General features: G+C 40.7%; 1 protein-coding gene across 3 annotated transcripts in view; it reads left to right on the plus strand.

Moving 5' to 3' along the window:
* The first annotated feature begins 409 nt into the window (after positions 1-409).
* COP1 (COP1 E3 ubiquitin ligase) overlaps positions 410-27,225 on the plus strand; it is a 125,454-nt gene continuing 98,638 nt past the window's right edge. The window contains exons 1-9 of one of the 3 annotated variants that reach the window (XM_080348362.1): positions 1,156-1,210; positions 3,309-3,453; positions 7,403-7,462; positions 8,544-8,641; positions 9,967-10,043; positions 12,412-12,531; positions 14,597-14,665; positions 24,687-24,746; positions 26,531-26,607. In XM_080348362.1, coding sequence (XP_080204488.1) covers positions 7,419-7,462; positions 8,544-8,641; positions 9,967-10,043; positions 12,412-12,531; positions 14,597-14,665; positions 24,687-24,746; positions 26,531-26,607 — 545 coding nt within the window. In that variant the 5' untranslated portion in view covers positions 1,156-1,210; positions 3,309-3,453; positions 7,403-7,418. Of the gene's footprint in view, positions 1,211-3,308; positions 3,454-7,402; positions 7,463-8,543; positions 8,642-9,966; positions 10,044-12,411; positions 12,532-14,596; positions 14,666-24,686; positions 24,747-26,530; positions 26,608-27,225 lie in introns of all 3 variants that reach the window. The other 2 variants (XM_080348360.1, XM_080348361.1) reach the window with 2 other exon arrangements.

The following is a 27,225-nucleotide window of genomic DNA, read 5'->3' on the forward strand; positions in this document are numbered from 1 at the left end:
CGGTTTGGCTTGTAAGAGTCTGGGTCTGTGGGCAACATCTCCCTTAACACCTGAAACATATTTGTGGCATCGTTCATGAACACTTTACCCGTTACCTTATGCAGAAAGCAGTCTGCCCTTGCTTCTGTAAAACCATGGGCTATTGTAGGGAAGCGGGAACAGCCTGTGGGCCTGGCTAGCAGGATTCCCTTGGGCAGCAGAGAGCTGGCTCAAGCCCGGCAAAAACAGAGCTGCTCTTCGGGATACACGTAGAATCATAGAATCGTTTTGGTTGGAAGGAACCTTTAAGATCATTAAATCCAACCATTAACCCAACACCAGCACTAAACCATGTCCATAAGAACCACATCTACGTGTATTTTAAACCCCTCCAGCGATGGTGACTCCACCACTGCCCTGGGCAGCCTGTTCCAACGCCCGACGTTCTTCTTTTCGAGAAGAAATTGTTCCCAAGATCCAATTTAAGCCTCGCCGGGGCAGTCTGAGGCTGTTTCCTCTCGATAGGTCCTATCGCTTGCATCTCATCCAAGGCGATAGCTGCAGCGGACAGCACCCTGTGCAGCACAGCACAGCGCAGCGCAGTTCGGCCCTTCAGGGACCCCCGGTGGCACCGCACACCGACCGCTCCCTCCGCGGATCCCGCCGCCCCGCCCCGCGGGGAGCCCGGCCCCGCCCCGCGCATGCGCGTCGGCCTGTCCGCTTGTCAATAAAGCTTGAACAAGCGCCGCGCGGGCGGGCGTATTTTTTTATTTATTTATTTTTTTTCTGTGAACGAACTTTATTGTTCTCGCGGCGCCGCGCGCGCGGGGATGCGCTGAGGCCGCTCCGCCGTCGGGGGCCCCCGCTCCGCCCGGCCCGGCCTCGGCATGTCGGGCAGCCGCCCGCCGCCGCACCCCGCCGCGCCGCCCGCCGCCACCCCGGCCTCCTCCTCCTCCTCTTCCTCCTCCTCCTCTTCGGCGGCCATGGCGCCGGGCTCGTCTTCTTCGCAGGCGGCGGCGGCGCGGCCTGTGCTGGTGGCAGCCGCCGTGTCGGGCTCGGGAGCGGGGCTGGCCCGGCTGGCGGCGGCGGCGCGGCCCGGCGGCGGCTCCTCGGCGGGAGGCGGCGGCAGCGGCGCGGGAGGCGGCGGCAGCAGCAGGAAGAGGCCGCTGTTCACCCCGCTCTGCAACGGGCTCATCAACTCCTACGAGGACAAGAGCAACGACTTCGTCTGGTGAGTGCGATACGTGTCGCGATAGCGGCCCCCGCGGCGCCGCCATGCCGTGGGGTGCGGGACACCGGCGGGGGACGGAGCAGCCGGGAGCGGCACCGCGGGGGCTCCCTGGGGCTTGAGAGGCTTCGGTGCGTCTAATTGTCCTCGAGGGGTTTGGGGTGTTTTCGCCCCGTTTTGTGCCTGTTTGCCGTTTGGCCCTGTGTAGCGGTGTTGGTTTCACCCTCTCTTGTGTTTTTTAAGCCAAATCAGGTTATTCCCGGCAGGTTCCTCCTTGGGTACGCGCCGGAGCAGCACAACTTCTCAGAAAGGACCTGCAACTGGAGATGTTTCCTCATAACGTGTTGAGATGGCAAGGAAACCTCCTGTGTGCTTGGGTGTGGACCGGGGGGGCTCTGGTCTCCTCTGGACCCACTGCGCTGCCCCGCTCCGGCCCCTGCAAGAGCAGCCAGCAGAGGATTTTGTGCCCCTGTGGATGGAGATCCGAGGGGACTCGTGGTGGTTGATCAATCCAACAAAGCTGGTGTGGGTTTGCCTCCCATGCTGGGAAAGGTTGGCTAGTTTGAAACGGCAATAAGGTTTGTGCCCCTCTGGCACCTCAAGCCAGATGGGTGAGAAATTTTGGTGTTGTGATGGGATAAAGATTTTTCTTGAAGGTGTTGAGGTGCTTTCCTTCTAATGTTTGGCTGCAGCTCATAGCTGGAAATAGTCTTTCAGCAGAAGTCATAGACTAGGGCCCTCTGCTGTGTGTGGTTTGGGAGCTTGTTGGTAATTTGCAGTTTTAAAGAGGCCCTGTAGCTGATGGGTTTCAAGCCTCCTAACTTAAGAAGTGTTTGTTTTTTATAGCTGGTTGAATATACTAAAATGTGAGAACAAAAGGCAGGGGTAAACATTTGCATCTGAGAAACAAGCAGTGAGGAGATACTGGAGAGAAGCTCAAGTTGTAGGGAAGTTATGTATTGGAAGGAAACAGATTAAAAAAAAAAGGAAGATTACTTTGTCTGACAGCTGTGACTTATAGGTGAGGGTTGGTTGTTTGGCAACTCCAGAGGACAGGTGTTTTCTCAAAAACCTGTAGACGTGGTTTTACAGCTTTGTAACCTGTCTAGCAGAATAGGTAGGAAATATCCCTGCTGCTAAAGCAAGAACCTGAAGCTGCTAAAAAGTTAGTGGCAGAGAAAACAGTAACTATTTCTTCTTAGTTATAAGTAATAATAATAATTACTACTTCTTACTCTAAGTAGTGTTTGCTCAGCAGCAGAATTGGGATGAGGACACACAGCAGTAATCAGCTGATGTCCTGCCCTGGCTGAATGCTCTAGGCCACATCAGGTGGATTTAAGGGCATGTGGTGTGGGTTTCTGTTGGTGATGAGGGGTTGGGGGATAACTTGATTGCAGATGCTTGAGCCCCTCTGTTCCCTCTGCAACCATTGCTCCCCATCCCTTCCTGGTCAGCTGTCATTTCCCGTTTTGCTGTCTGTCATAGAAATTAGGGTGTTTGAAGGGAAATGACACTTGTAAGAAGTTTGTAGGCCAGCTGAAATATTTTAAAGACAGTTCAAAAAGCTGAGTTTCTTGGTTTTGTTTTTTTTCTTTTCCTGCAGGGTAACTACTGTGTATGCTTTGAGGAGAACATGTAATTAGCTGTTTTCTCCTCATCAAGGAGTGCTGCTGGCTGCATGAAGTGAGAGGAAAAAATCACTGAGTAGTAATCAGGGCAAAATATCTTCTCTTGTCCCCCTCTTACCATTTACAAGAGAGTGATATTGAGTATATTGAACTGCAGGTCAGAAGCTTTAAGAGCAGAAATTATAGTTAACGTCCCTGGATTCTTAACTACTGTGTATTTCTGTGGGCTGTAGGGCTTGTTCTTGCTTATTATCACTAGCTTCAAATTATAGTGTTCCTCTTTGTTTTTTTCAGTTAGCAATACAGTTACGTAGTACAGAAGTAAACTCAACTGTGCAAGTCTGGAATTTTGAGCAATGTCCAAGACAGAGGGGTGTATGTGTGTGGGGGGCATTTAATTGATTTAACCAAGTTTTGTATATCTCAGTGTGAGAAGCAGAAGTTTTCCATATGCTTTTTTTTTCTTTAAGGACACTTTCAAGATGCTGCCAGCTGCAGGGAACATTTGCTAATTTTCCTGAGCATGGGCTGTGGGTTGCTGTTAGCTGCAGCATAAGCTCAGTGGTAGATTCTGCCTGTACCAGACTGAAGGTGGGAAAGAGTAAAGAAGTTTGGGTGAGTTTCAAACACCAAGGTGCAAGTGGAAATCCTGTAAATAGTGTTAATATGTGCAACCTCCCTGCCTGTCTTCTGGAAGTGCTATCTCAGCAGTGTGAGGCCTGGGCTTTAATGTAAATGTTGGCATAGGTTGCTAGTCTGTGTTGTGAAACATTTAGTAAGTGTGTACCATTTGTGGTGTGTATCAGCTGCTGCCTGGAAATGTGTAACTCTAGTCAGGAAAGCAAATAGATCTAACTGACTGGACAATTTTGTTGTGAAAGGGGAAACTTTTTGTTTCTCTTAGTGCAGGATGTAGAATTTAAAGGTAGTTTGTGCTGTTGGTGTAGGCAGGCCTCTTTCCACTTGCCTGGAGAGCATCTGAAAGGGAACCCTCTAATCAGATGATTTTCTGCTGTCCAGCAATGTAATTGCTTATGGTTTTCCCAGGTCTTACATTAGCCCTCTCAATTAGTGGTTGTGTAAACCCCTTTAAAACCAGTGTCTATCTGCTGTGCTCCCTGGATGAAGGGGATGTGAGTTGGGCTGTCTCTCTAGCGGCTGCTTTGTGCCAGTGCACAGGCAGAATTCAGTACATAGAGAAGAGGGGATGTTGCATGCTGAGCTGGAGAGGTACACCCAGCAAAATCAGGGGCTGTGTGCTTTGCTTAATGGTGGACTTGCAGGTTCATGTGTTTTTTTTTTCCTCAGGTGACTGGTTACCTCTTAGTGTCAGGTGTGGGCTGAGTGTAGTTGTTCAGGTGCTTGTAATCTGGCAAACCTCTTCAGTTAGCAATGCTGCAAATTAACCCTGGAGGCTACCAACTAAAAACACAGTGAGCTGTTTACGTACTGTGTACAATGGTGGTTTTATAATCCATGGTTTTATTTGATCATCTTCTTACATATATAGTAATGGCCATGATCTTTAACCTGACCACCTTCTCTGTGAAGAACAGAGCCTGCAGCAAGTCCTGCTCTCTTCGTAGACCAAAGAGGTGCAGAATAGGAGGGAGAAACCGTAATGGGTCTTGTTTGCTGCAGAGCAGAAGGAAATTTGAAATGTATTTAGATTTCAGTGACCACTTTAGCCAGGTGTTTGGATAGCAGCAAGGTGACAGTAGCACTCTTGAGAGGTGCCTTGAAAACAGCTGTCAAAACTTAAGAGGTATGAACTTGGTTAAAATGATTTTAAAATGTTTGAGTTATACCTCATAGAGAAAGAATGGTAAGCCTTCACAGTGCTGGATTAAAAAACAAACAGCTGTATAGTAAATAGGGCATCAGTATCTGGTAAAGAACAGTGATATTTTTGGTTTGCTGAAGTAATATGCATCGTTTTTACCTGCTTCTGCTGCTTAAGACAAATGGAGAATAAGAGCTGTCTCATGCGGAGAAGCCTTGATTTCAACACACTGGTGCTTCTCAGTTTTGGTGTGTACTACAAGCTGTAGTCTATCTCAAGCCCCCATCGCTCCAGTACTTTCTTAACCTTCCCTCTGTGTTAAATTAACTTAAAACAACTGGTGCAGAGCAACTTCAATGTGTTACAGCCAGCTTGGCTTTGGTCAGTATTAAAAGACATCAATCTTGTTTCCACTTGTAAATCAGTGAGCATTTGGGGGGAAACTGTTCTTAATGGAAACTTCAGGCTCTGTTAACGATGACCTTGGCACTGAATGGCTGCGTTTGCTGGCTCTGATTGCTTTTTCTCACCTATTTTGGCTCTGTCACTTCTGCAATCAAACTAGTATGAAGAAGAATAAGTTTGGGAACAGTGGTCTTGGGTGAGTGTCATGTTAGGAGGTAATCTTCCTATTTGTGCTCTAATTTGTGGTGTCCTGTTGCAGACAGAGGAGCCTTACAGCCTTGTTCGTTGTTGTTCTTTTTAGAGGCAGGGCATTAGGAGTGTGCTGGAAAAAACACATCGGGCCCTGTGGGAAGTAGCAGTTTTTAGCATGATACAGAGAGTGTGACTATGTTAGTGTGACTAGAAAAAGGCAAAGAATTTAAGCTGCCCATCACCAGTGGGAAGAAACCAGCCTCAGGCATGCATATAACCAGAAGTCTCTGACTTTCTTTTTTAAAGGCCAGCTAGTAGAGTACAAAGGTGCCTAATTCTCCTTTTATTAATCCACCATTGTTGGCGAAGTTTTATTTATTCTAAACAGTGCCTTGAAACTAAAAACACTTTTAACTCGGATGTAGTGATTTGAACCTCCGAAGTTGATGCTACTCAAGATGAATGTCCAGCAAAAGTCTGCGAGCATGGAAGAGGGAAAGGTGTCTGTTAATTTAGAGGCTTCTTTTGAGGAGCAGAACTGGTGACTCAGTTCATTCAGAGAGTAGCTTTCTGGTTTGATTAGTTTGCCTTTATATTGTGGTTACACAGATGATTTGGTAAAATACTTAAGACACCCTGGTTTGTATGTGAGATTGGACAACCCTTTCAATGCATCTGTGTTTTCCAGTTTGGTCATTTAGAGGGAGATTGCATTGGCAGGTGCTACAGCTTCCCCTTGATGGGCTTAAAAATAAGTGTTTATTTAAGAGGTGTTTCCTCTTTCCTATTTTTAAATGCCTAATTGGGACAACAAATGTTAGTACCCTCTAAAATGGATGGCAGAAAGGGGGAATGACTTCTGCGGAGTGCTAACAAGGGGATAAACTGAGGTGCTCCTCTCCCCTGGCTGCTTATTGCAGTCTGATCTGGGTTTTTTGATCTTGGATTCAAAAATATTTCTGCTTTTCAGAAGTTGTTAACAGTTTATTAACAGCTCATTCTGTGGGAACTGCCTTGTTGGCAGAAGGTGGGAGGAAGCTGTTCCTGAAGAAAACAAGTGCTGGTGGAAACCTCACTGAAGTAAGATCGGTGTGGAGTGAGAGGAGAGCATTTGGATCTCTGCAAGGGCTTAAAAGCCGGGTGAAGCTTGTGACCCAACTGGTACATGTGATATGTGCAGAACTGTGACATTGCTGTCCCCAGCATCTCACTGGATAGCTGGCCAAGACCTGAAGAAGACTATGTGGTAGCATTATCTTACCAGGTGTCAGGGACAGCAGCCCTAGGAGTCACTGGAAGATATATCCCTCCTTTCATTTGTGTTTCATTTTCCTTTCAAACATGTCACAGCCACTTAATGATGAGACCGATTTCTTCCTCTACCTGTCTCACTGGATTCCTGTGTCTCTTGCTCAGGTTCCTGCACATGCTTCAGCTCCCTGCTTGGTCCTTGGCGATCCCTCCTGGAGAGCTGCCTGCGCTTTGCTCACTAACAAGACTTGGAAGAAAACAAAAGCCCTTGTTTCCACAGTCCCATATTCTACTTTTCCTGTTCTCTTTGGTTTCTTTTTTTTTTAACACCATGCTTGACAGCCTCAGCCCTGGCTGCAGCCTGACAGTGTTCTGCAGGCACACCCCCTCCTTGGCACCTTCCTTCTCCTCCTGCTTACTAATTCTTGTTCTCATGACATCATTACTATTTCTATTCTGCTCTGCTTCTTTGTGTTGTGGGTTTTTTTTAATTATAGATAGCTATTGGCTGAAAAAAAGGAATGATCAACTATTTTTAGTGTCATTTATAAATACGTTATATCTGTTCATGTAAAAACCAGGTTTTTTCACATTGTTTTGAGACCTAGTACCAGATGGTTTGAAGGTTCTTCTGCAGCCTTGTTTGTTGAAGGTACTCTGGCTTTGTTTGGGTGGTTTGCAACTATTGAAAGCTTCAAAAGTGAATGCTTACCTGGTTTCTAATTGTAGCAAACTTCCGAGTTCAAAGAACTGTTGATTGCCCTTTTGATCTTTATACTGGCTGGTTACTGCTGCAATTTTGTGTCCTCTTTCATTTTACAAACAGAAAATATTACCTAAGCTTGATTAGGTGTCTGCTTTGAATTAATAATACTTTCCTTCATTTTTTTTAACGTAATAATAGAGATCTGATTTTTTTTCTTTTGTTTTCAGTCCAATCTGTTTCGATATGATTGAAGAAGCCTACATGACGAAATGTGGACACAGTTTCTGGTAAGAGTTTTCTTTTTGCATCGTGCAAAATATCCACCTCTTGGAGCATGTGTGGACTGATTTTACTGTGAATCCCTTTCCTTCCGAGTTTTTGTTATTCTTCTGTCCTTGCACTGAAGAAAAAGGTTGAAATGAAATTTTTAATAATGAGCACCAGTCAGATGAAAAAAAAAATCTTGGTGTTAAAAACAAAAGAAGTTGTGCTACTGTATTTCCTCTGTAAAGAAATAAAATGCTCATTAATTGCTGGTAGCATCCATTGCCCAGACTCGGAACAGTTTGTCACCTTACTGTTGACAGTGGAAGATGTCTGTGACCAGGCAAAGCAGTGAGTTCTGCGTCTGTAGAAGTCATGTGAGTCAGTGTTGGTGTTAGCAGGTCCTTCTTGCCTTTTGCAAGACCATATACTGTTTGAATTGGTTTGCATGTTATCTATTGCAATTCTCAAACTTTTGGAGAGAGAATATGCTTCAGACTTGTTTCTATTGTACTGAGTTCACCCAAAGTCCGCTTGTGTTTTGGTGTGTTATCTCTGTCTGACATATGGAGAGTGCAGAAGTACAAGAGCCCTCCAGGGGCAGGTGTGGAATTGTCTGCTCCTCCTCTTCTAGGGATCGGAATAAATGTTGAACCATGATGTTTTAATGTCTCGTGTTCATTATACTCTTATGGTGTCTATTAACTAGGAATAAATCACCTACCTTTTACAAGAAGTAATACTTCAGTAGCCTAAAGCACTTCTTCAAGTAGCAAATTTTATCCTGTGATCCATAACATTTTTAAAAAGTCCAAGATGAGAGGCATTCCAATGTCTTTATTCAGAAAGAACAGAGCAATGTTGTCAAATGTTGTATGTACTTAAATACCTTTGGTAATTCTGGCCAAGAAACTTTGCTGTCCCTCTGCCATAGCGCACTCTTAGTTCATGTTGGAACATTTTGCCTCTGCTGTAGGATCTTGATGAAGCAGCTGGCAACACACAGGTTATCAATGGTTGATGTTATTTACCCTGTGTTTATATTTTGTTCCTTCTATGTTTGCTCACTTGTTTTTTCTTTTTTCTTTTTTTGTTTTTAAACAGCTATAAATGTATTCACCAGAGCTTGGAGGACAATAACAGATGTCCCAAATGCAATTATGTTGTGGACAACATAGATCATCTTTATCCTAACTTCTTAGGTAAGCTCTATGTTTCCTTGAACGAGGAACATCTTAGTTGTTAAGGAAGGCAGGCACTTGTAAATTTGGCCTAGAAATAACCAGCTTCTGGATATTGAAAATAAAATCCAAACGTCAGCCCTTGGGTCTACTGTGGCTTTTATATAAAAAGTGGTTAGTAGTATGAATTGTTAATACTCCACTGCCTCCAGCAGTTCTGTATGTGAGTTACAGCACTGAGACTGACTTGCTGCTGTTTGCATACTAAGAAAAGCAAAATGAAGATGTTTTTCTAGTGGCTAAACATTTGAATCTCTTTATATACTTGCGTTTTCTTGCACTGTTGTCTGTCTAATAATCAAGAACATGCCCTGTTTACAAAACAAGGACACTGAAGGAGGGGAGGCTGAATTATGTATTGGACTATTTTGGCTGCTGCAGTGAAGTCCATGTGATTTATGTATGTGTGTAAATCACATACAGAAAAAAAATACTTGTATGCATACATATGTGCAATCCTAACTGATTTCTTCTTAAACAAGGGAGGGAAATCTTCCTAACTAGAGATAGAGTTTAAATCTTCATTATGCGGAGAAAATATCGAAGGAACACATTGTGGTATGAAATATCAAAATTAAATCAAATGTGGATTTTATGTGCTAGGGTATCCATTTGATAGTAAATAGATTAAAAGCTGCAGTAGCCAAGGAATGCTTTAGCAATGGGCATCCTGACTTAGATCCAAGCATGTTGTGCCAAAGCCAGACACCTACATTCCGGGGCTTCACACCTGTATTGTGGGGGAAAACACACATGAGGAGGGGGGCAGAACTTGTTTATGTGTGTGCAAAGGGTTGAGGTTATCTCTTTTTGCACCATTCACTGAATTAGTGTGAAATAAAACAGTAGTGAAAATATACCTTAAAAAATGCACATAGTAATTAAAGGGAAAAAGTTGTTCTATTTGCTGAGCATGTTTCTGGCCTGTAGTAAACTAGGTTATGTTTTATCTCCTTCGTGCTCTTCTGTTATATACTTCTGTTTTGGAGTTGAAAAGCTTTGTCAAAGAACCATGGGTGCTTAGAAAAAGGAACTGAAGCATTTTGGGGAATGTGTAGGCATTGTTTTTGATGATTTGTTTTTTAAAAGTATTTTTCATGTACTTCACAAAAAAAAGGAGTAAATTGGTGAGAAAAAAATTGAGACATCTACTGTCTTAATTACTGAGGAATTAACTTAATTACTGTGGAATTAATAACCAAAGTAAAAATATTGAGGTAGACTTTTTCATACTTTTTTGTGAACTTTAAATCCAACTCTGACATCCTATTTATTTATGTTTCTAGTTAATGAACTTATTCTTAAACAGAAGCAAAGATCTGAGGAGAAAAGACTCAAACTGGACCATTCAGTGAGTAGCACCGTATGTTCCAACTTTTTTACTTTATATTTATTTAATGGTTCTGTACAGCACTTGTCATAATGTGGCTTAATTTAGAAGAAATTACACTGTTGAGCTGATGCTTTAACTTGCTTTATGTGGGAATAATACCAGTATCAGTGGCACTAGATCCCTTCAACCTTATTAACTCTCATTCCGCCTGCCAGCAATCTGTGTGCAGAGGCAAGCTGTGTTACCGTAGCTAAGTGTCATATGATGTATTGAAAATAACCTGGGAAACTACCCACGGAAGCACACTTGTTTAAAGGTAATAATTTTTATTCAGTGTTGGAAATTACAGCTGCAATGAGAGTAATGGATGATTAGAAGTGCCACAGGCTTGTCTGGTCATGTGCGAGAAGCCGTGTTCTGCAGGGAAGTTGGAGGAAAGCTAATACCAGCCACAAGAGGGAGAAGGGTGCACTCTGAGTGCTGCTATTCTGGCTCCGATCCCAGAGAAAACTGCCTGGATATCTTCTAGGCTTACTTAATGTCACAGAATCAGAGCATGATCTGTGTTCCCAGTTCATTAAAAGCCCTGTACAGCAGCAGCGGATGCTCTTGTACATTAAGATCAAATAGACTATATGACATTAACCAGGAAACTTGTGTATTTGTCTCGCTATGTCTAGCTTCCTTGGCTTCTGTAATTCGTAAATAAGATTGCAAACTAATATTAAAAATCAAGGACCCCCTGTTCTTTTCTGTATAAAACCCAATTTGGCTTCTGCAACACAATCCCTAATTCTTTCAGCAGTTGTATGCTATAAAAAGAGCACGCTTTAAGGATTCATTGATTTACTCACGCTAAGCTTTTATATTCAATATAAAATATGCGTATACCATACCTGGTTTAAAATGCACACAGTTGACCTGAAGACATGTACAGTAATTTATTGGAAACAGGTTCTTCTTTCTTATAGCACACACTTCAAAACTCTGCCTGTAGATGCACTGATGTTAGATAACAACCAGTAAGTGGACATCTAGCATGACTTTATGTCCAACACAGCATTGTCTACCTTGTGGCAGCAAATAAAAAGTACTGACCTCTCTGAAAAGAGAAACTTCTGCTGTTGTACTGGCCTCTTAATGTGCCTGTTCTCCTCTTGCATTACTTCTGCTATTAAGAGAAGTCACTCGATACATGTTACCGCAAACACACTGTTTCTTTGTCATGGATTTGTCTCATTAAGAAATCAAGTTATGGTATCATTGAAGCTTTCAGAGTACTTTAGTACTCTTTAGTACAGTTTACTAGTACATTACTGTGTTAAAGTTTGTGTCAAATATTTTTGTCTTTAAAATTGTATTTTTGTGTATGTGGTTATTTCAGTTTGAAACTGGGTTTTTGCCTGTATGGTTTCCACATGTTCTGCTGAGGGCTGTGTAAAAAGTTGTGTATATGGATGTTACATATTTTATATTAAGCTAGCCAATACAAACAGGCTACTAGTACTTCTTAGGAAATGTCTGGTTTATACTGAATGGCGTTTCTAGTTCTAACAAATCTGAATATCTTGAGCTAGTATCATAGCTTTTATAGGGCAGGATTTTTAAAATCAAGCTTTGTTTCTTGGAAGGCCTAAAGACCATACAGCTGCTCCTATTGGTTCCTGAGGCTTTGTAATGTAAGGCTATAGTACCATTAACCTGTTATCTTGGTTTTCCTGTGCTAAAAGGTTATTTATTTAATTGATCTTTTTACTCTTTCCTGGCAATGGGAAGAGCCGACAGTCTGTAGGGAGGGATGGTAGTAGCTGGATCTCTGAGGAATCCTCACCTCTAGCAGGTTGAATGAGAAGATCATCCTGCTGAGCTCAATCTTCTTTCCTGCTCACACATTTCCCGTGAAAATGCTCTTAAGAGGAGTAGTGTGGGAGGTGAGAATAGAAAAGATAAGCTGATACTACCTTCTTCCATTTGAATTTAGCATGAGAGCTTTACCTATTTGTTAAAAAAATTAAAAGCTATTGCCACTTAACAGTATTTCAGATAGATGTAATCCAACTCAGCTTGAAAAAACATGGGTTTTTTTATTTCTTCCCATAGAAACATGTTCTCAGAAAGTAGGGCACAAATCAGATAAAATTGTGACTGTGAAATAATCGCTTCGTGGCAGCACCAGAAGCTCAAATATCTTCCAAATAAGATAAGCATTTACACAGCAGGATGAAAGACTTATATCCTGTACGTGTGGGAGAACTGGGAATTTTGATCCCTGAAAATGGTTTTGAAATTTTTACCGAGAGATGAAATACTATATTGTTGGTTTTGAGATTTGTTGCTGGATGTAGCTCTGAATGACTTGAACCCACTTTCTCTCCAATGTCTCTTGTTTTCTTTATAGAATGGCCACAGGTGGCAGATAATTCAAGATTTGTTGGGAACTGATCAAGACAATCTTGACTTGGCCAATGTCAACCTGATGCTGGAGCTGCTGGTGCAAAAGAAGAAGCAGTTGGAAGCAGTAAGAACTTTCTTATCTTATTTAAATGAACACCATTGACAAGTTAGCAGCTTTTTTTTTTTCGTGCTTTTATCTTCTTGAAGTAAGATTCAATTACTGAATTAATTGCTGAGAATTTTGTCTTGCATTTTAGTGTTGAAAAGTTGTTCATCTCACTGACCTTTGTAGCAAAACTAACATTTTGACTGTGATGCCCTTAATGTGCTTGTAGTGTTGCTGCTGGCAGGGTTGTATAAACAAGCAGGGAAAATGGAAAAGGATAAGAGAAACTGGCTAGCAGAACAGAGAAATGCATATGACGATGTTTGCTAATTGACTATCGCACAAGTAAATGTCAGATCTTTCTTGGTAATAAGCAGGAAGAAGTCCGAAATATATAGGTTAAGGAATAAACTCAATGAACATGTGAAAAAAATTCCATCTTTTAGTTTTCACTGGAACTGATATAACCTGAGTGACTGCCATGCCTGAAGACTTTTCTCAGTATTTAATGCTTGAAAGAAAAGTTCAAATGTCTTATCAGGCTGGTTTGAGGATTTATACAATATGAAGCAGGCTGTTCCTATGATTTAACTAAAATGTTTTTAGTCTGAGATAGTTCTCATGTGTTTGGCCATTCCATGCTGTTGGTCTCAAGTGACCATTTTCCAGTTAGGAGAACCAGATCTTCTCAAACTGGATTACAAAATTTGGCCTAGTGAGCTTTGGGTAGGAGGTTGGACTTTGATGGTTCTTTAAAACAGATGAGGAAAAGTTGTATTGGGAATGGCTTATCTTAATTCACTCTTGCAGAGTCAGTATTAACCGAACTTCTGGTTCTGATGGAAGGAAAGTAACCCAATAATATGTTTACTGACCACTAGCAAAACTGTTTTGTTACTGTATCACATGGGGACTTGTACATAAATTTTTTGTTGTGGTTCAGTGAAGATGTGGTGGGAATATGGTTTCTAACTTAAGAGTAAAACCTCTTTTTTTCCCTGAAGCTTTTTTTGTCATTTGTGAGCAGTCTAAAACAAAAGAAGGCACAGGACTGAGTATATGGGTGCTTCTGAGAAGAAATATCTTTTAAGGATACTAAGCCTTAAAAACAAACCACAACCAACCAAGGAAAACAAAACACAAAAAACCCCAAAGAAACACATGAAAAACCAAAACCATGCCTGACACTTAAAGAACAATTTTAAAACATTTTTCCTTTCTGATTTTACTTGCTTCACTTTCATTATCATCACAGGGTGATGAGGAATAAAATAATCTTACAAATTTGTAGTCTTGTATCCTCATCTCTTTTCCTGTCTCACCTGTCTTTAATGGATTCTGCATGCTCCTGTGTCTTGGTTCTCTTTGAATATATGTTCACAGTCCTTTAATAGTGAATATTTTGGTAGGTTGTTAAAATAAACCACACGATACTGGGATAGAATTAGGGCTACATTAATATTGGAATGTAGTTTTTATTTTTCTTTCCCCTTGTGCTTCTCTTATTTTACCCTGTCAAATTTTGGCCAGTTTGGGTGAAAATATTAAGCCAATGGTCGAGGTAAATGACCTATTATGGAAAGATGGGAAAAGGATGTTTTAGCTTCGTCAGTGACTTTACTGTTGTCTTCCACTCTTGAGAAATATTCAGCAGTAATCTCTTTACATAAATACAAATGTTGATTTTGAAGTGAGGTGTTTTTCTTATAAATACTTAATGCTTTAGTATGTTAAACATGAAGTGGATGCTAATAGTCTTCCAAGGTCGAAGATGAGCCTGTGAGGAACCTGTATTCCAAAATGAATTTCAGATGCTATGGCCAAAAACACAGAAAAGCATTTCAACTTACTAATAAGTGTTCAGTAACACACCAACAAGGGCTGTTACAAGGTTTTCTGTCTTCATGCAAAAAATTGCTGTGAACCAAACAAAACCTTAAAACCTGTGAGGCAAAGTAATACTACCGTTCTTAAAACAGCCTTAATAAGCTATTTTCTCTTCCTCACCTCTCAGTGAAAGCTGTTTCTGTGTTGTGTGGATTTCTGTGTATAAAAGGAATGTTCCTTATTTACTGTGTTACAGGAGTCCCATGCTGCCCAATTGCAGATCCTTATGGAGTTTCTCAAAGTTGCAAGAAGAAACAAAAGAGAGGTAACTTGCTTTGTGTTTCCATGGGTGAGGTGGTGTCGTCTGCTTTCTACCAGTTCATGTCTGCTTAAATTTCTGTTTAAATGATATATTAGCCTGACATTGTCTCTACAAAGAAAAAGGCAGGATGTGCTTGGGGAAATCTCAGGCAGAGGACATGTGGGTTTTAAGGAAAATTAATCTCTTTACATGTGACAGCTTCAATTTTAAATGGCTTGCCTTTTTGTCTCACAATCGTGAAGCATGTGGGAAGAAGGGAACTTGAGGGTAGAGATTCCCCACTGTAAATGTACATTGAATTATTGAAACGAGATTTTTCTGTGATGGGGAAGGAGGGTAATTGTCACTCTGAAATTTTTTCTTTTCATGTATCAAATGCCATGACTAATGCTGTGTCATAGAAGAACAAATATTCTATACTCCTTCCGTATTTGACTGAAAATGAGTGTCTCAAGTGGTTTCCATAATCACCTACACAGTCTTTCATGATTTGGGACTTATAATTTATAATGTAATACAATGCAAAACCCCTAGTACTAAAAATACCCCAGAAATCTAGAAAAACAACTGTGAAAACAGCAAAAGGACAACCTTTTTTGGAGGTCATGGCTTCTAATGAAAGATGTGAAGAATATAAGACCCATCAGTGTAACCTGAACTATATAAGGGCAATGGGTGTAATAAGCATTTTCCTGAATGGATTGAGGGTCTGGTTGTGGAGCCATCCCAAAGCAAGTTGTTCAGAGTCTGTCCGCCAACAGATCCCCATGGCCTTCTGACCAGAACCAACAGCAGCGATGGAAAGGAACTAACCAAGGGGAAAACTTGACTCCAAGATAAAGCCACATGTGCTGAGTTGGACCTACTAGGCATAGTGTCCAGTGAGAGGTGGTGAAAATACTAATGGTTAGGATTCCTAAATATCAAAGGAGAATGTACATAGGAGAATATCTTAGCTATCTACAGATGTCAGTGACGATGAAATGGCACGCTTCCATTTCTGATTCTGTTTAGCATGAAGCATACTACCTGTTTGGTCCTTCATGGTTGGAAAAAAAAGAAAAGGAGGAATGTATTACTCTTTTATTTTGCTTAAACAGCAAAGACACAAGTATTGCTCAAAACTATTGAGGTATCTCTTAGCTTTCATTTTTTGAATGCCGATGTAGTTATTTTATGATGGCTTAGTTTACAAGTAGCTCTCAGATCTTTAGAATATCTACTTTCATTTTCTTTGGGACAGTACGAATAAAATCAATGATGACTTTGCTTTCTCCTCCCCTGGGTGAAACTGAGTTGGAGTAACTCTCACAGAAGGAGGGGCTGTTGACACCTACTTTATTTGGCATGTGTTGAGTGGGAAGGATGGAGGGAAGGGAAATTGCATAGCTTCTGGTTTATGACCTACTGTAGCACTGTGTTCCATCTCTGACTATGTCTTTTAGCACCTGGGAAACCTTTCCCATCTAATCTACATCTGCCCTTTGTTTTACTAATAATGTCCAAGGGTGGCATCTCTCCTTTGAGGCTAAAGAAACTTAATTTGGCTGCAGATGCTCTGAATATGACATTGGCAACATCATGAAGCCTCTTGGGCCATGTAGCTTATTTCAGATCCTCTCTGTCCCAGCTTATGTGTTCCCTGTGTTGCCAGGACTTCCTCTGATGTTATTTCTTACCTCTCTTTATATTCCAACATGAAATGCCAACTGTCACATCTCCAAAGACTTTTGTGCAGGCCTGTCAGTTCTGTCCTTGCCATAGTGGTTAGTGTCTGGCCTTGTCATTTATTTTGAGGGAAACGGGGCCTTGTCAGCCTTGCTGCTAACAATCTTTCTTTTTACTTATAAAGATAAGAAACATTAGAAGCACAGAAAATACAGACCAGTCACCAGGACAATTTTAGAAAGATATCAAAATCTGTCTTCAGCAGTCAAGCTATACCCATAGAGAAAATTAAGCGAGTTGGTGCTTCGGAGTTTACCATAATTTCTTTTAATGTTATTAATAGGTGAAAGAATGGAATTGAAGGAACATGTGTGGACCTTGGAACACTTCTGTGATGTTTTGACCACAGCTATGAGTCAAATGAGCAGGCTTTATTATGTAGAGGAACACTAGCCCATTTTTCCTTTCCTAATCCAAACCTGGTTCTAGTAAAGATAACTGCAGGGCAATTGCAATTTCATTCAGTAAACCATAACTGCAACAAAGTGCTTAATAAATTAAAATAAAGCTGCTTTTGTATGTGGCTGAGAGTGCCTGATTCAAATCTTTTGTTGTTTAAAGGAATGTAGAATTGCCTGGTAACTCTCTTTCCTAATATGCTTCTGAATATAGCTTATTACATGACTTTATTAACAGGTTTTATTTATTACATGATTCGGGTTCTTACACGGAGAGTAGGTACTTTGTTAGTTAATACACATATTGCCTTACATTTATTGTGCCTGTATAATATGTTATAATATGTTCAGGGTATATAGTCAACCACCTGTAACCCTTCTTACTTACTTCACTCGTAAGTTGTGTGTTGTTTTTTTTCTCCTGCCTTCATGAAATGATGAATTCTGAGCTTACTGGAGGGAGTGTAGAGCTGGAAGAAAGCTGTATCTTTATAGCCTTGTACTTAAGAATTCAGAATGTTGCTGTAGTCAAGTATTTTGACAAATGCCTCTTTCTTGTGCTTTCATCATTTCTCTAGAAGATAAATGTGAGGTTCAGCACCTGCAGAAGTTTCTATTAAAAATCCTGTTTTGATCTGTTCATAACTTTCCAAAACATTGATCTTTCAAGCTGAAATCTACTGCATGTTTTTTGCACAAAGGTATTTGCAAGTCCTTTTTCATTTAAGTTTATATATTTTGTTTTGAACCTATGGCAATATGACAAAAATAAACCATATTCTTTGCAATAGTAATATTAAAAAAAAAAAAAACAACCTTACTTTGAAAAAGATTGAAAACAAACGGCTAAAGCATGAAAATACTTTTTCAACAAAATACCAGACTCTTTCGGAGGGGAGAAATGTATTGATAATCCAAAATAATTGGTTGTCTCCAAGGCAAACTTAGCATGGCTTTGTGCCTTTCCATATGTATGGACAGTTAATTTAATGCACATTCTTTTTGTTTTTTTTTTGATCCAGCAGTCTGTTTTGTTGAAATCAAAGATTCAAGGAGTCTGGAAGGTCACATTTAATAATGAAGTACTTGACTTTGTGTTTTGTTTTTGTTTTTTTTCAAAGGAAACCAAATGTAACAAGCTGTGACTTTTTAAATTCATATTTTCATGCCAGAGTTTTGATACCATAAGCTTAGCTGTGTTGCATAAGTATTTGTGCAAGTTTAACTTTTCTATGATCACAAGTTCACTCATCTTGAATGCTCAGCAAGAGAGCTGATATCAGTTAATACAAACATTTCTCCCTGGTTTTATAATTTCAACTCAACTCAAAAAAAAGGCTTACTAACTATCTTGTCAGGGATTTGAATGATACCAAATGAAGTTAGACACCACTATATATATCATGTATATTTTGTCCTAAAACATTGTTAGCTCAGCTACTTGATGGAGAATGTTTGTTATTTCTGTGAAGTAGCACCATTGCTTACTGAAGGATACTGAGCTTAATGATTAGTATCACAAATCAAATTCTACAACATACAGGTGATATTCCCCAGATGCATTCATGCTTCTCTTGGTGGCTTTCCCTTTATTTTTGTTTTGTGGGCTTTTTCTTTTTAATAATTTCATATTAAGTCTCTCATGTCTAACAAACAAGACCTTTTTTGTGTCTGCTAAAGTAAGGGGGCTGTTTTCAGCTGCTGCACATCCTGGGACAGAGAAGTCATCCTGAAATGTCTGAGGTTTGTGGCACTGAGCCCTGCTCAACATTTCAGAATCATCATCGTTCTTTTCAGCCTCAAATGCATGTATCTATCCAGCTGTCTTCACTTACTGCATATTGTGAGCATGTTAAATACAGAAAATATGAGGAGTTATTAGTTATTGTGGGATAATTGCAGGGAATTATAAGCATGAATTCTCCAGGGATGTCATTACCTTGTGTTAATCACTTCACCTGTCAAGTCTTACTGTTCTGCGCATACACACATGGATGAACTAATGAGTAAGCAAGAGGAGGTGACAGAACTAGAAGTCAGTCATGCTCTTATGTTGTCATATAGTCTTGATTACGTTCCAGGACTCCTGAGGTGAATTTATAGCTATAGTAATCTCTTTCCTATCCGCTGCACTTAAATAACTGGTATTTTAAATCTATTTGCATTTCTAAGCTACTCGGTGAGAGACGTGAGCTCTGACTGCAGGGATGATAAGCCAAGGATGCAGTTAGTGTATGAGCAGCGAGCCAGAGATTATCATATAAGCATCAGTCTATAATAGCTGAGTCTCTTTACTGCAGTGGAGAGGTCTTTCCAAAGAAAAAGAGGGGGCAACCTCATACTAGGAGCGAAGTAGCAGATACAGTGATGTATTAAACACTAAGGCGATTAATCTACATGTTTAGACAGCTTTGTTCCCTGTCCTGGATATCTTTCTCTTGTGACACTTTTCTATCAGACCTTATCGGTAAGCCTTCAAAGCATCACCCCTGCAACCCAAACAGGAGGATTTAAGTAAGGGGCAGGAAAACTCAAGATATAAAATGTGTTTTTGATCAGCCAGGCACCTCCTTCTTCCTACCCTTAGGAATTCTGTGTGTTAAGCAGCTCAACCAGGATGTTGTTCTCAAACCTTTCTGTTTGGTCTTCCCCAGCTAAGAGGAAACATTTACCATTTGGAGGAAGTATCGATCAAGGAAGAAATATTTCCTGCAGATCAATCTGTTATAGGTGTACTGCCCATGTGTTTAAAAGGCTTGGATGCCTCATTTTGCCAATGGAAGTAACTTGCACAGATTTGGGTGTTCCTGTCTTCATACTGAAACAAACCTCGCACCTTATTCCACTTGTGCAGAGGCTTTGTGACAGTGAAGTGTTATGTCAAAATAAGTCAGATTTGCAATTAATTTAAAAGGCTAGTTTCTCTCTAAGCTCTGAAGATGGTTTCCTTGCCATAGTTGCCCTGTATAACAGACTCTGTATCTGAAGCAATAATAGAAGGAAAACCCAGATACAGACAAGAATTATTAGGCTGGTGCAGAAGTAATTGCAATTTTTGCATGTTTGAAATTTGACGTTTGATATTGGATGCATTCTTAAATAAATGTGGTTATGTTATACATAATTTCAGTGCGCTTTTCTTGCTTTGTTTCTTTGCTACTGACTTACTACTTGCTGTTTATATTTATTTTAGACTGTGGAAATGATGTTAGACAAAAAGCAAATCTGAGCCATTTTCTTATTCGAGTTCAAAGTTGGGTCGTAAAGCAATGGAGACAACTTGCAACATCAACAACAGCTTTGGCCCAGGAGCTGCTAACGAATGTACAGTGCGGTGGTGGTTTGAGAGCCTTGAAGATGAGGAGCTCAGTGGTGACCAACAGGAGGTGGGAACACACAGCTGAGAGCAATTGTTGAAGCTGGTCCTCTCACAACTACATGAGAAGTTGCCAAAGAACTCGACATCAACTGTTCTATGGTTGTTTGGCGTTTGAAGCAAATTGGAAAGGTGAAAGAGCTTGATAAGTGGGTGCCTCATGAATTGACCAAGAATCGAAAAAATTGTCGTTTTGAAGTGCTGTCTTCTACGCAACAACAACAAACCATTTCTCAATGGGATTGTAATGTGCAACAAAAAGTGGATTTGATACAACAACCAGCAATGACCAGCTCAGTGGTTGGACCAAGAAGAACGTCCAAAGCACTTCCCAAAGCCAAGCTTGCACCGAGAGGAGGTCACGGTCACTGTTTGGTGCTCTGCTGCCGGTCTGATCCCCTGCAGCTTTCTGAATCCCAGTGAAAACGTTACATTGCAGAAGTCTGCTCAGCAAATCAATGCGATGCACCAAAAACTGCAACGCCTGCAGCTGACATTGGTCACCAGAAAGGGCCCAGTTCTTTTCCATGACAACACCTGACCACATGTTGTGCAACCAATGCTTCAAAAGTTGAACAAATTGGGTTACGAAGTTTTGCCTCATCCACCATGTTCTCCTGACCTCTCATCAACCGACTGCCACCTCTTCAAGCATCTCAACAATGTTTTACAGGGAAAACACTTCCACAACCAGCAGGATACCAAAAATGCTTTCCAAGAGTTTGTCAAATCCTGAAGCAGGGATTTTTATGCTATAGGAATAAACAAACTTATTTATTGTTTGCAAAAACATGTTGACTGTAATGGTTCTTATTTTGATGAATAAAGATGTGTTTGAGCCTAATTATGATTTAAAATTCATGGTCTGGTACTGCAATTACTTTTGCACCAACCTAATAACACTGGTTTCTAGAGAGAGAAACGGATCTTACTTGTTGTAGAGTTGTGATTGAGGTATTGAGTTCTCTGGGAAGTAATTCATTTGACTGGGTACCTTTAGGAGAGGTTCAGCTATTGACCATGTGAGTTTGCACTCAAGTTTGTTGGAGCAGTAGTTTATGGAAGAACAAGAAGTGTGAAGAAATTGTGTTGGATGGATGGAGTTGTGGGATAGGATGAGGGGATTATCTACAGAGACTCCCTGATTTATTCTCCTCAGCTGGACAGATTATACTTTTTACCCTGTCCTGATTGATGCGATGGCTGTGTGTGTAGAAAACAACTTCTGCTGTTCTTTGCTTGTGCTTTATCTAGACTTGGAAAGGCAGTTGGTCATGGCTATATGATTCCCTCCCTCATGTGTTTTTCTGGGCTGTTTTTTAGGCTGTCTCTGTGTCACAGGGAGGCTCTGCTGAGCTTTTAGCTTTTTTGCAAACACTTAGAACATGCACCAGGAGACCCAGTCAGGACTGGTGGTTGTCTGTGCTGTACTAACACAAAGGATGAAGTCACTGCCTCCCAGGGGGCCCTTGGTCCAGGAAAAACAGGATGCCCAAGGTTGAAGCCTCATTAGTAGATAGCCAGCTGTAATCAAACTGACAGTGACCTGCTGTTGAGCAATGTGTAAGTTCAAATGAGTATTTCTACCCTTATGTGAAAATTCAGTAGCTTGGTGGGGTGTCTCTGAGCAACTCTTAACCAGGGGATTTCCCTTCATCCACATAGTCCAGGGCTGAGAATTCTTTGATGAGCTCTATGTCTAAGCTTCATACTCAAACTAGAGAATTTTGGGGGTATTACCTTGTGGCTGTGAAAGGGCTTTAGGTCTGAAAGGTTACCTAAAAACAATATGAGAGCCTATGTTTCCTAGCTGTGTTTGACTTGAATGTTTGAAATCCCTTTTCCAGACATTATAAGGAATGCTGCCTGTTTTGAGGTTGTTGTTTTTCGTTTGTGTGTGTGAAATGTGGGACCAGAATGTTATACACCTGCTTATTGTAGTTCACTCAGTGGAGCTGGAGTGATGAAGTTTAAATTGAATTGAAGCCTTCTCCTTGCCCGCTTGGCCTTTTCAGTTCTGGGAAAGCATCTGAGTAGAGAGTTTATAGTATTTGCTTCTATTTTAGTGGACGTTTCAGTGTTAGTTCCAAGAGTTTTTGCTGACTTAATCTGAAGCTTGACAGGTGTGATTCTGCCCATCATTGGGACAGGACTTGACTTGCTCTCTGTGCCCAACATAGTGAAAATCAAATTAAGGACCCATAAATCTGGATATACTGCAAGGACTATAATTCAGTTAGCTTTCCTTAAATGTCCCTCAGTGGCTGGCAATTATAAATCAGTAGTCTCATTTTTCAAAGTTTAATTGGAATGAATGTGAACTGATTTAAGGTCTTTGACAGATTAAAGCTAAACCATGAAACACTTGAGCCAGACTACCAAAAAAATCTCAGTGTGGGCATTAGTAATTCATTCGATGCTGATAGTATGAGAAGACTCTTCCTAAAATAAGCATGAAACACACTTGCCTAGTTTTTAGACTTGCTACTATTGGATAAGTTTATGGTAGGTTCAAATTGCTTGTCTTAGTATAAATGGAAGGAAAAATTAATAAATGAAGTTCCCAAGCCTGTGCTTTTGGCTCTGTGTAATAGTTAATAAAAGCTGGCTAATAAGAAGGTCTCTGCTCTTGTTCCTGTAGAAAAGATCTCCTATTTATGTGACGGCAACAACTGTCACTTATTTTTCAGTTGTCCAGTTTGACTGTAAGCCAGTATGTTGTAGAACAGCTGATATCCTTGCTGTAATTTTAGAACTAAGTGGTTTTGTAACTTCCTTTTAAATGGGATTTATGAAAGTGGGGGACTAATGGTATTTGTCTGCTAGAGCTGAGTACGGGCAGGACCGGTGCTGTGCAAATGTCACTTAACTTTATCACTAATCTTGGAGTTACAGCACCGCCTGCTATTCTTGCTGTAGGTTTCACAAGTGAAAATGGAATTATCTGTTATGGTGTAGTGGTTTGTAAATTATCTGTGGCAGTCTGGTTTTAAACCATTAAACTTGTGCTGTCTCTGACTCAAATTAAATATAAATGGAAATCTTCAGAGTAGAGAGATTAGGATGCAAAAACAATGTCATCTCATTCCAAAGAAGAAGAAGCCGTGTTAGACATAGGTGTGAACCCAGCAGTCCTTTTGTCTGTCTTCAGGGACAGAAGCTTTTTTTTCTATATGTTGGAAAGGTAGATTTAAATAGTGGGTTATCTATTGCAGAGCACATGGTGAATGTGGTTTTGTTTAAGCAAAACTTCCTGCCACTTAAAGGATCAAGCTTAAGCACTGAAGTTGAATAAGTCTTTGGGAGCAGCTTGCCAAATATTCTTGGAATATGTCACACTAAGTAATACATCTTGCAATACAGGTAGCTTTGCATTTGGGCAATTCAAGATTCCCTTGTAAATTCAAAAAGACAAATTTGTCTGGCCTTTAGAGAATGTTTTGTGCTTAATAAGCTTTTGGTGGACTTGCCAAGTTGGTAACAGCTTTAGGTTAAATGCCACAGTGCTTCTTGTCTGTAGACTTTGATTGTGAGTTGAGGAGAGTCAGATGGGCTTCCAGTTCTCAATTTATCCATTAGAATTGTGCATCTTAGTGATCCAGATTTGCATTGGAGCCAAGTTTTGTCTACTTTAGGGCCAGACTTGGAGCTTTCACCTGGAGAAGCATATGTTTGGAGCCCTGCAAGGCTGAGTTTAAGCTTTGCATGTGTTTGGGTGGGATGAATGTGCTGCTGAATGTGGGTGGGAATTAGAGCTGGAAAGCAGTGATGCTTTTCCTTAGGTGTGAACAATCCCCAAGTGTGTGGCTTCACAGATAAGTGAAGCCACGTTAATGACTGAAAAGTAACTGCAAAAACCTGAAAAAATACTATGTGTGACACACAGAAGGGAAAGGGGATGTTGGCTGGTGAGAGAGGAAGTTCCCTGTGGACCCTTTTGGGAGCAGCCCTCAAATTGTGGGTTATAGTGTCATCCAAGGTAAGTGTCTCACCTTTGAAACAAATGCCATGTGGCACTTGCTTGGTGCCAGGGGCAAATTTCTTTGTGATCATAAGAGGTGTTTTGGTCAATCCAAAAATGTTGTCAATGATTTGAAATTGGCAGTTGGCATGTTAACTGCTAGCAAGAGAGGTACTCTTGATACTTTTTAGCAAAGCATTTTCTATTTTGTTAAAGGGTGGAATGATGACTGTCTCTTTTGTGGTGGTTTGTGTTTGGAAACCAGTTATAGATGCCTTGCATGGAAGATACTAGAGGAGCATAACAGTACTACTTTGAATAATGTTGGTGTCTTTGATATCAAACTACCTCATGTTCTTGTTTTGCACTGTTTTCACAATAGCATCTTTGTCTTAAATGTGGGTTATGTGCACACTTATGTTAATCTACGCATATGAACTTTCTGCCCAGTGACTTTTGAATTGTGTAACCATTAAGATAGTTCAGGTTCCTCTCTGAAAAGATTGACATTTATCTTGCAGTGCAGATTGATTTAAACTTCTCCTCTTCTCTTATCCACAGCAATTGGAGCAGATCCAGAAGGAGCTAAGTGTTCTGGAAGAAGATATTAAACGAGTAGAGGTGAGGTGCCCAGACATTGTTCTGACTCTGGCAATTTTTCATTTTCATCAAGCTGTCTGCATTGGTTGTGGGGCTGCTGTGTGAAATTTATGGCATTTGAGTCAGTAATGGGAAAATGAACAGAAGATGTTCTTTCTTTAATTTGTTCATTTAGTTGATATGTGTGAGCTGCAGGTTGGTAAGAGGGAGCTTTGTTGAAATGTGGCTCTTCTGTAATTGTCTTTCCATTTCTTTGTGTTGGTAGTAAGTATTATAGAATAATTGGTGGAAATCAGCAGCCAGTATATTGATCATAACTTAAGATTTCTGTTTGTTGCAGTGTTCTGGCTATTTGCCCAGGTTGTTTAAATCTTAGTAGCATGCCACTCTTAAAATGGGGAGGTATTGGGGGGTGCACAAGAGAGATGTAATGCAGAGACTGGGTAGGAGCAGAGCCAGCTCCTGCTGCATGTCAAAACAAGCAATCTGCTACCTCCTGATTATAATTCTTTTAATTCCTTACTGACAGGGATCTCTTGAGATTTCTAAGAATTACTCTCCAAGTATTTGTAAACTCATCAGCTCATTCTTTCTGCCCTTGAGTCTTTAGGCTTCTCCTTGGTCCTTTCCTCTAATCATTCTAGTGTTTTGGAGTAGGAAACTGATGTTTTGGGAATGCTTCCTACCAACATGTCTCTAAATAGTCTTCCCTTAAAGCTTCTTGAGAATCAGTTTGCAGGTCCACATCTATTGCTCATCTCGAGCAGTCAGCAGGAGCCCCCAGCCATTGCCCAAAAGCCTTTCAGATTTCTTCACTTCCGTTTCATATGCATGCCGATGAATTATCAAAATATAAATAGAACTGACAACTGCAGGAACTTCCTGTCAGCTGATAGCTACAGAAATTGTAGCTTGATAGGTAATAACAGCATTTTTCAGACCTATTTCCCTAAATGCTTCTTGGCTCTTGGGAAATAAATATACCTTAGCATGTTTCCTTGAGAGTGGTAAGACAGGTCTTCAGATCTAAGAGAAGTTATTCCCAAAGCTGTGGGATCCATCAGACAATATCTGGCTACCTGCTTTTCTGCTGTTTAATCAGGCACTTTGGTGGGCTGCAGCTGGGGTTCATATCTGATATGTGACAGTGACCTTGGTTCTGACCTCTAAAACCTGGGATTTCACTTGTCACAAATATCCTGCTTTTCTACCTGACAACTAATGGGCACCTAGTGGGGATATGAAAAGCACCAGTAACGTTGTCCTGGAACCCATTGCCCCCTTAACTAATGAGCTGCAGTGTCCTGCGTAGCTTCCATTTCTCAAAGAGGATGAAAGGTGCAGTCTCATACTGGGTACAAAGCAGTGATTTAGTCTGGTGATGACAAAGCCAGGTTTATGTGCAGGGTTTTGTCTCTTGTGTACTCGCCCCATGGAAGACTGATAGATCCTCTTTTAAGTCTGGAGCACGATGCCACCTTTGCCCTCTCTTCTTGTGGCTGTTCTTGCCCTGACCCATATCCAGCACTATTTTCTAGTCGTGAAGGCTATTAGATAAAAGTTTGTATGTATCTCAAAAATGTAGTTACAGCTTGCTCATTCTGCCTTGCTTAAAGCTGCTGGGTTAGAAACAACTGAATGCTAACATAATATAGTGAAGACTTCTAGGTGAGAGTTGAATATATGTAGGTTAAATTGGTTATGTATTTGGAAAAACACAAAATTACTATGCGAACACTGTATATTAGAAGGTGCGGACTGTTCATGTTTTGTCAGCTTTGCTGTAACATGGCTTTTTGTTCCAGGAAATGAGTGGTTTGTACTCCCCGGTCAGCGAGGACAGCACGGTGCCGCAGTTCGAGGCTCCCTCACCTTCACACAGGTACGCACCTTGCAACTCAGAGCTTGGATTTCAAGCTGTACGTGTTGCACTGTACCTGCTAATTGTCTCCATGCCATGCCCAAAACACCAGCAAAACTAGGTTTTGAGTACCGTGCAATATTTTCCTGTTCTGTTTTGGATTGATATGAATTTCATGTGAACAAATCAGCGAAGAAAAAGCCATCTGGGTCTGCAGTTGGATGTGCCGTCTGCTCTAAACCAGATGCTGCGGGAAGCTGATGGTTTTAAATTTAGCGTGGATTACTTAACTGGAGCTATAAGGCTTTGCTGTGGTATGAAATATTACTGTTAAATACATGCTACCTTTTCTGAACATTATGCCATTCTGCTTGGCATATGAAAAGTCTTAATTTTGTATGATATTGTTGTCCCCTGGCTTCCCCACTCAGTGTGAATGGCTAATGGTATGGGTTCAAAATTTAAAATTTACAGCCTATTGATTATGTTTATCTACTGTCTGTTTTGATTTAATGACATGCTTTTCCAATAATGTTTTTAATGTGGATTTTTTGCTGGAATATTGCCTAGTCTGGTTTCTTGATGATAAAATTGCAGATGCTTCTTATATCCAAGTTGCAAGTGCCAGAGTTTGAAGTG

Source organism: Nesoenas mayeri (assembly GCF_963082525.1).
Source record: "Nesoenas mayeri genome assembly, chromosome: 8".
Lineage (NCBI taxonomy): Eukaryota > Metazoa > Chordata > Aves > Columbiformes > Columbidae > Nesoenas > Nesoenas mayeri.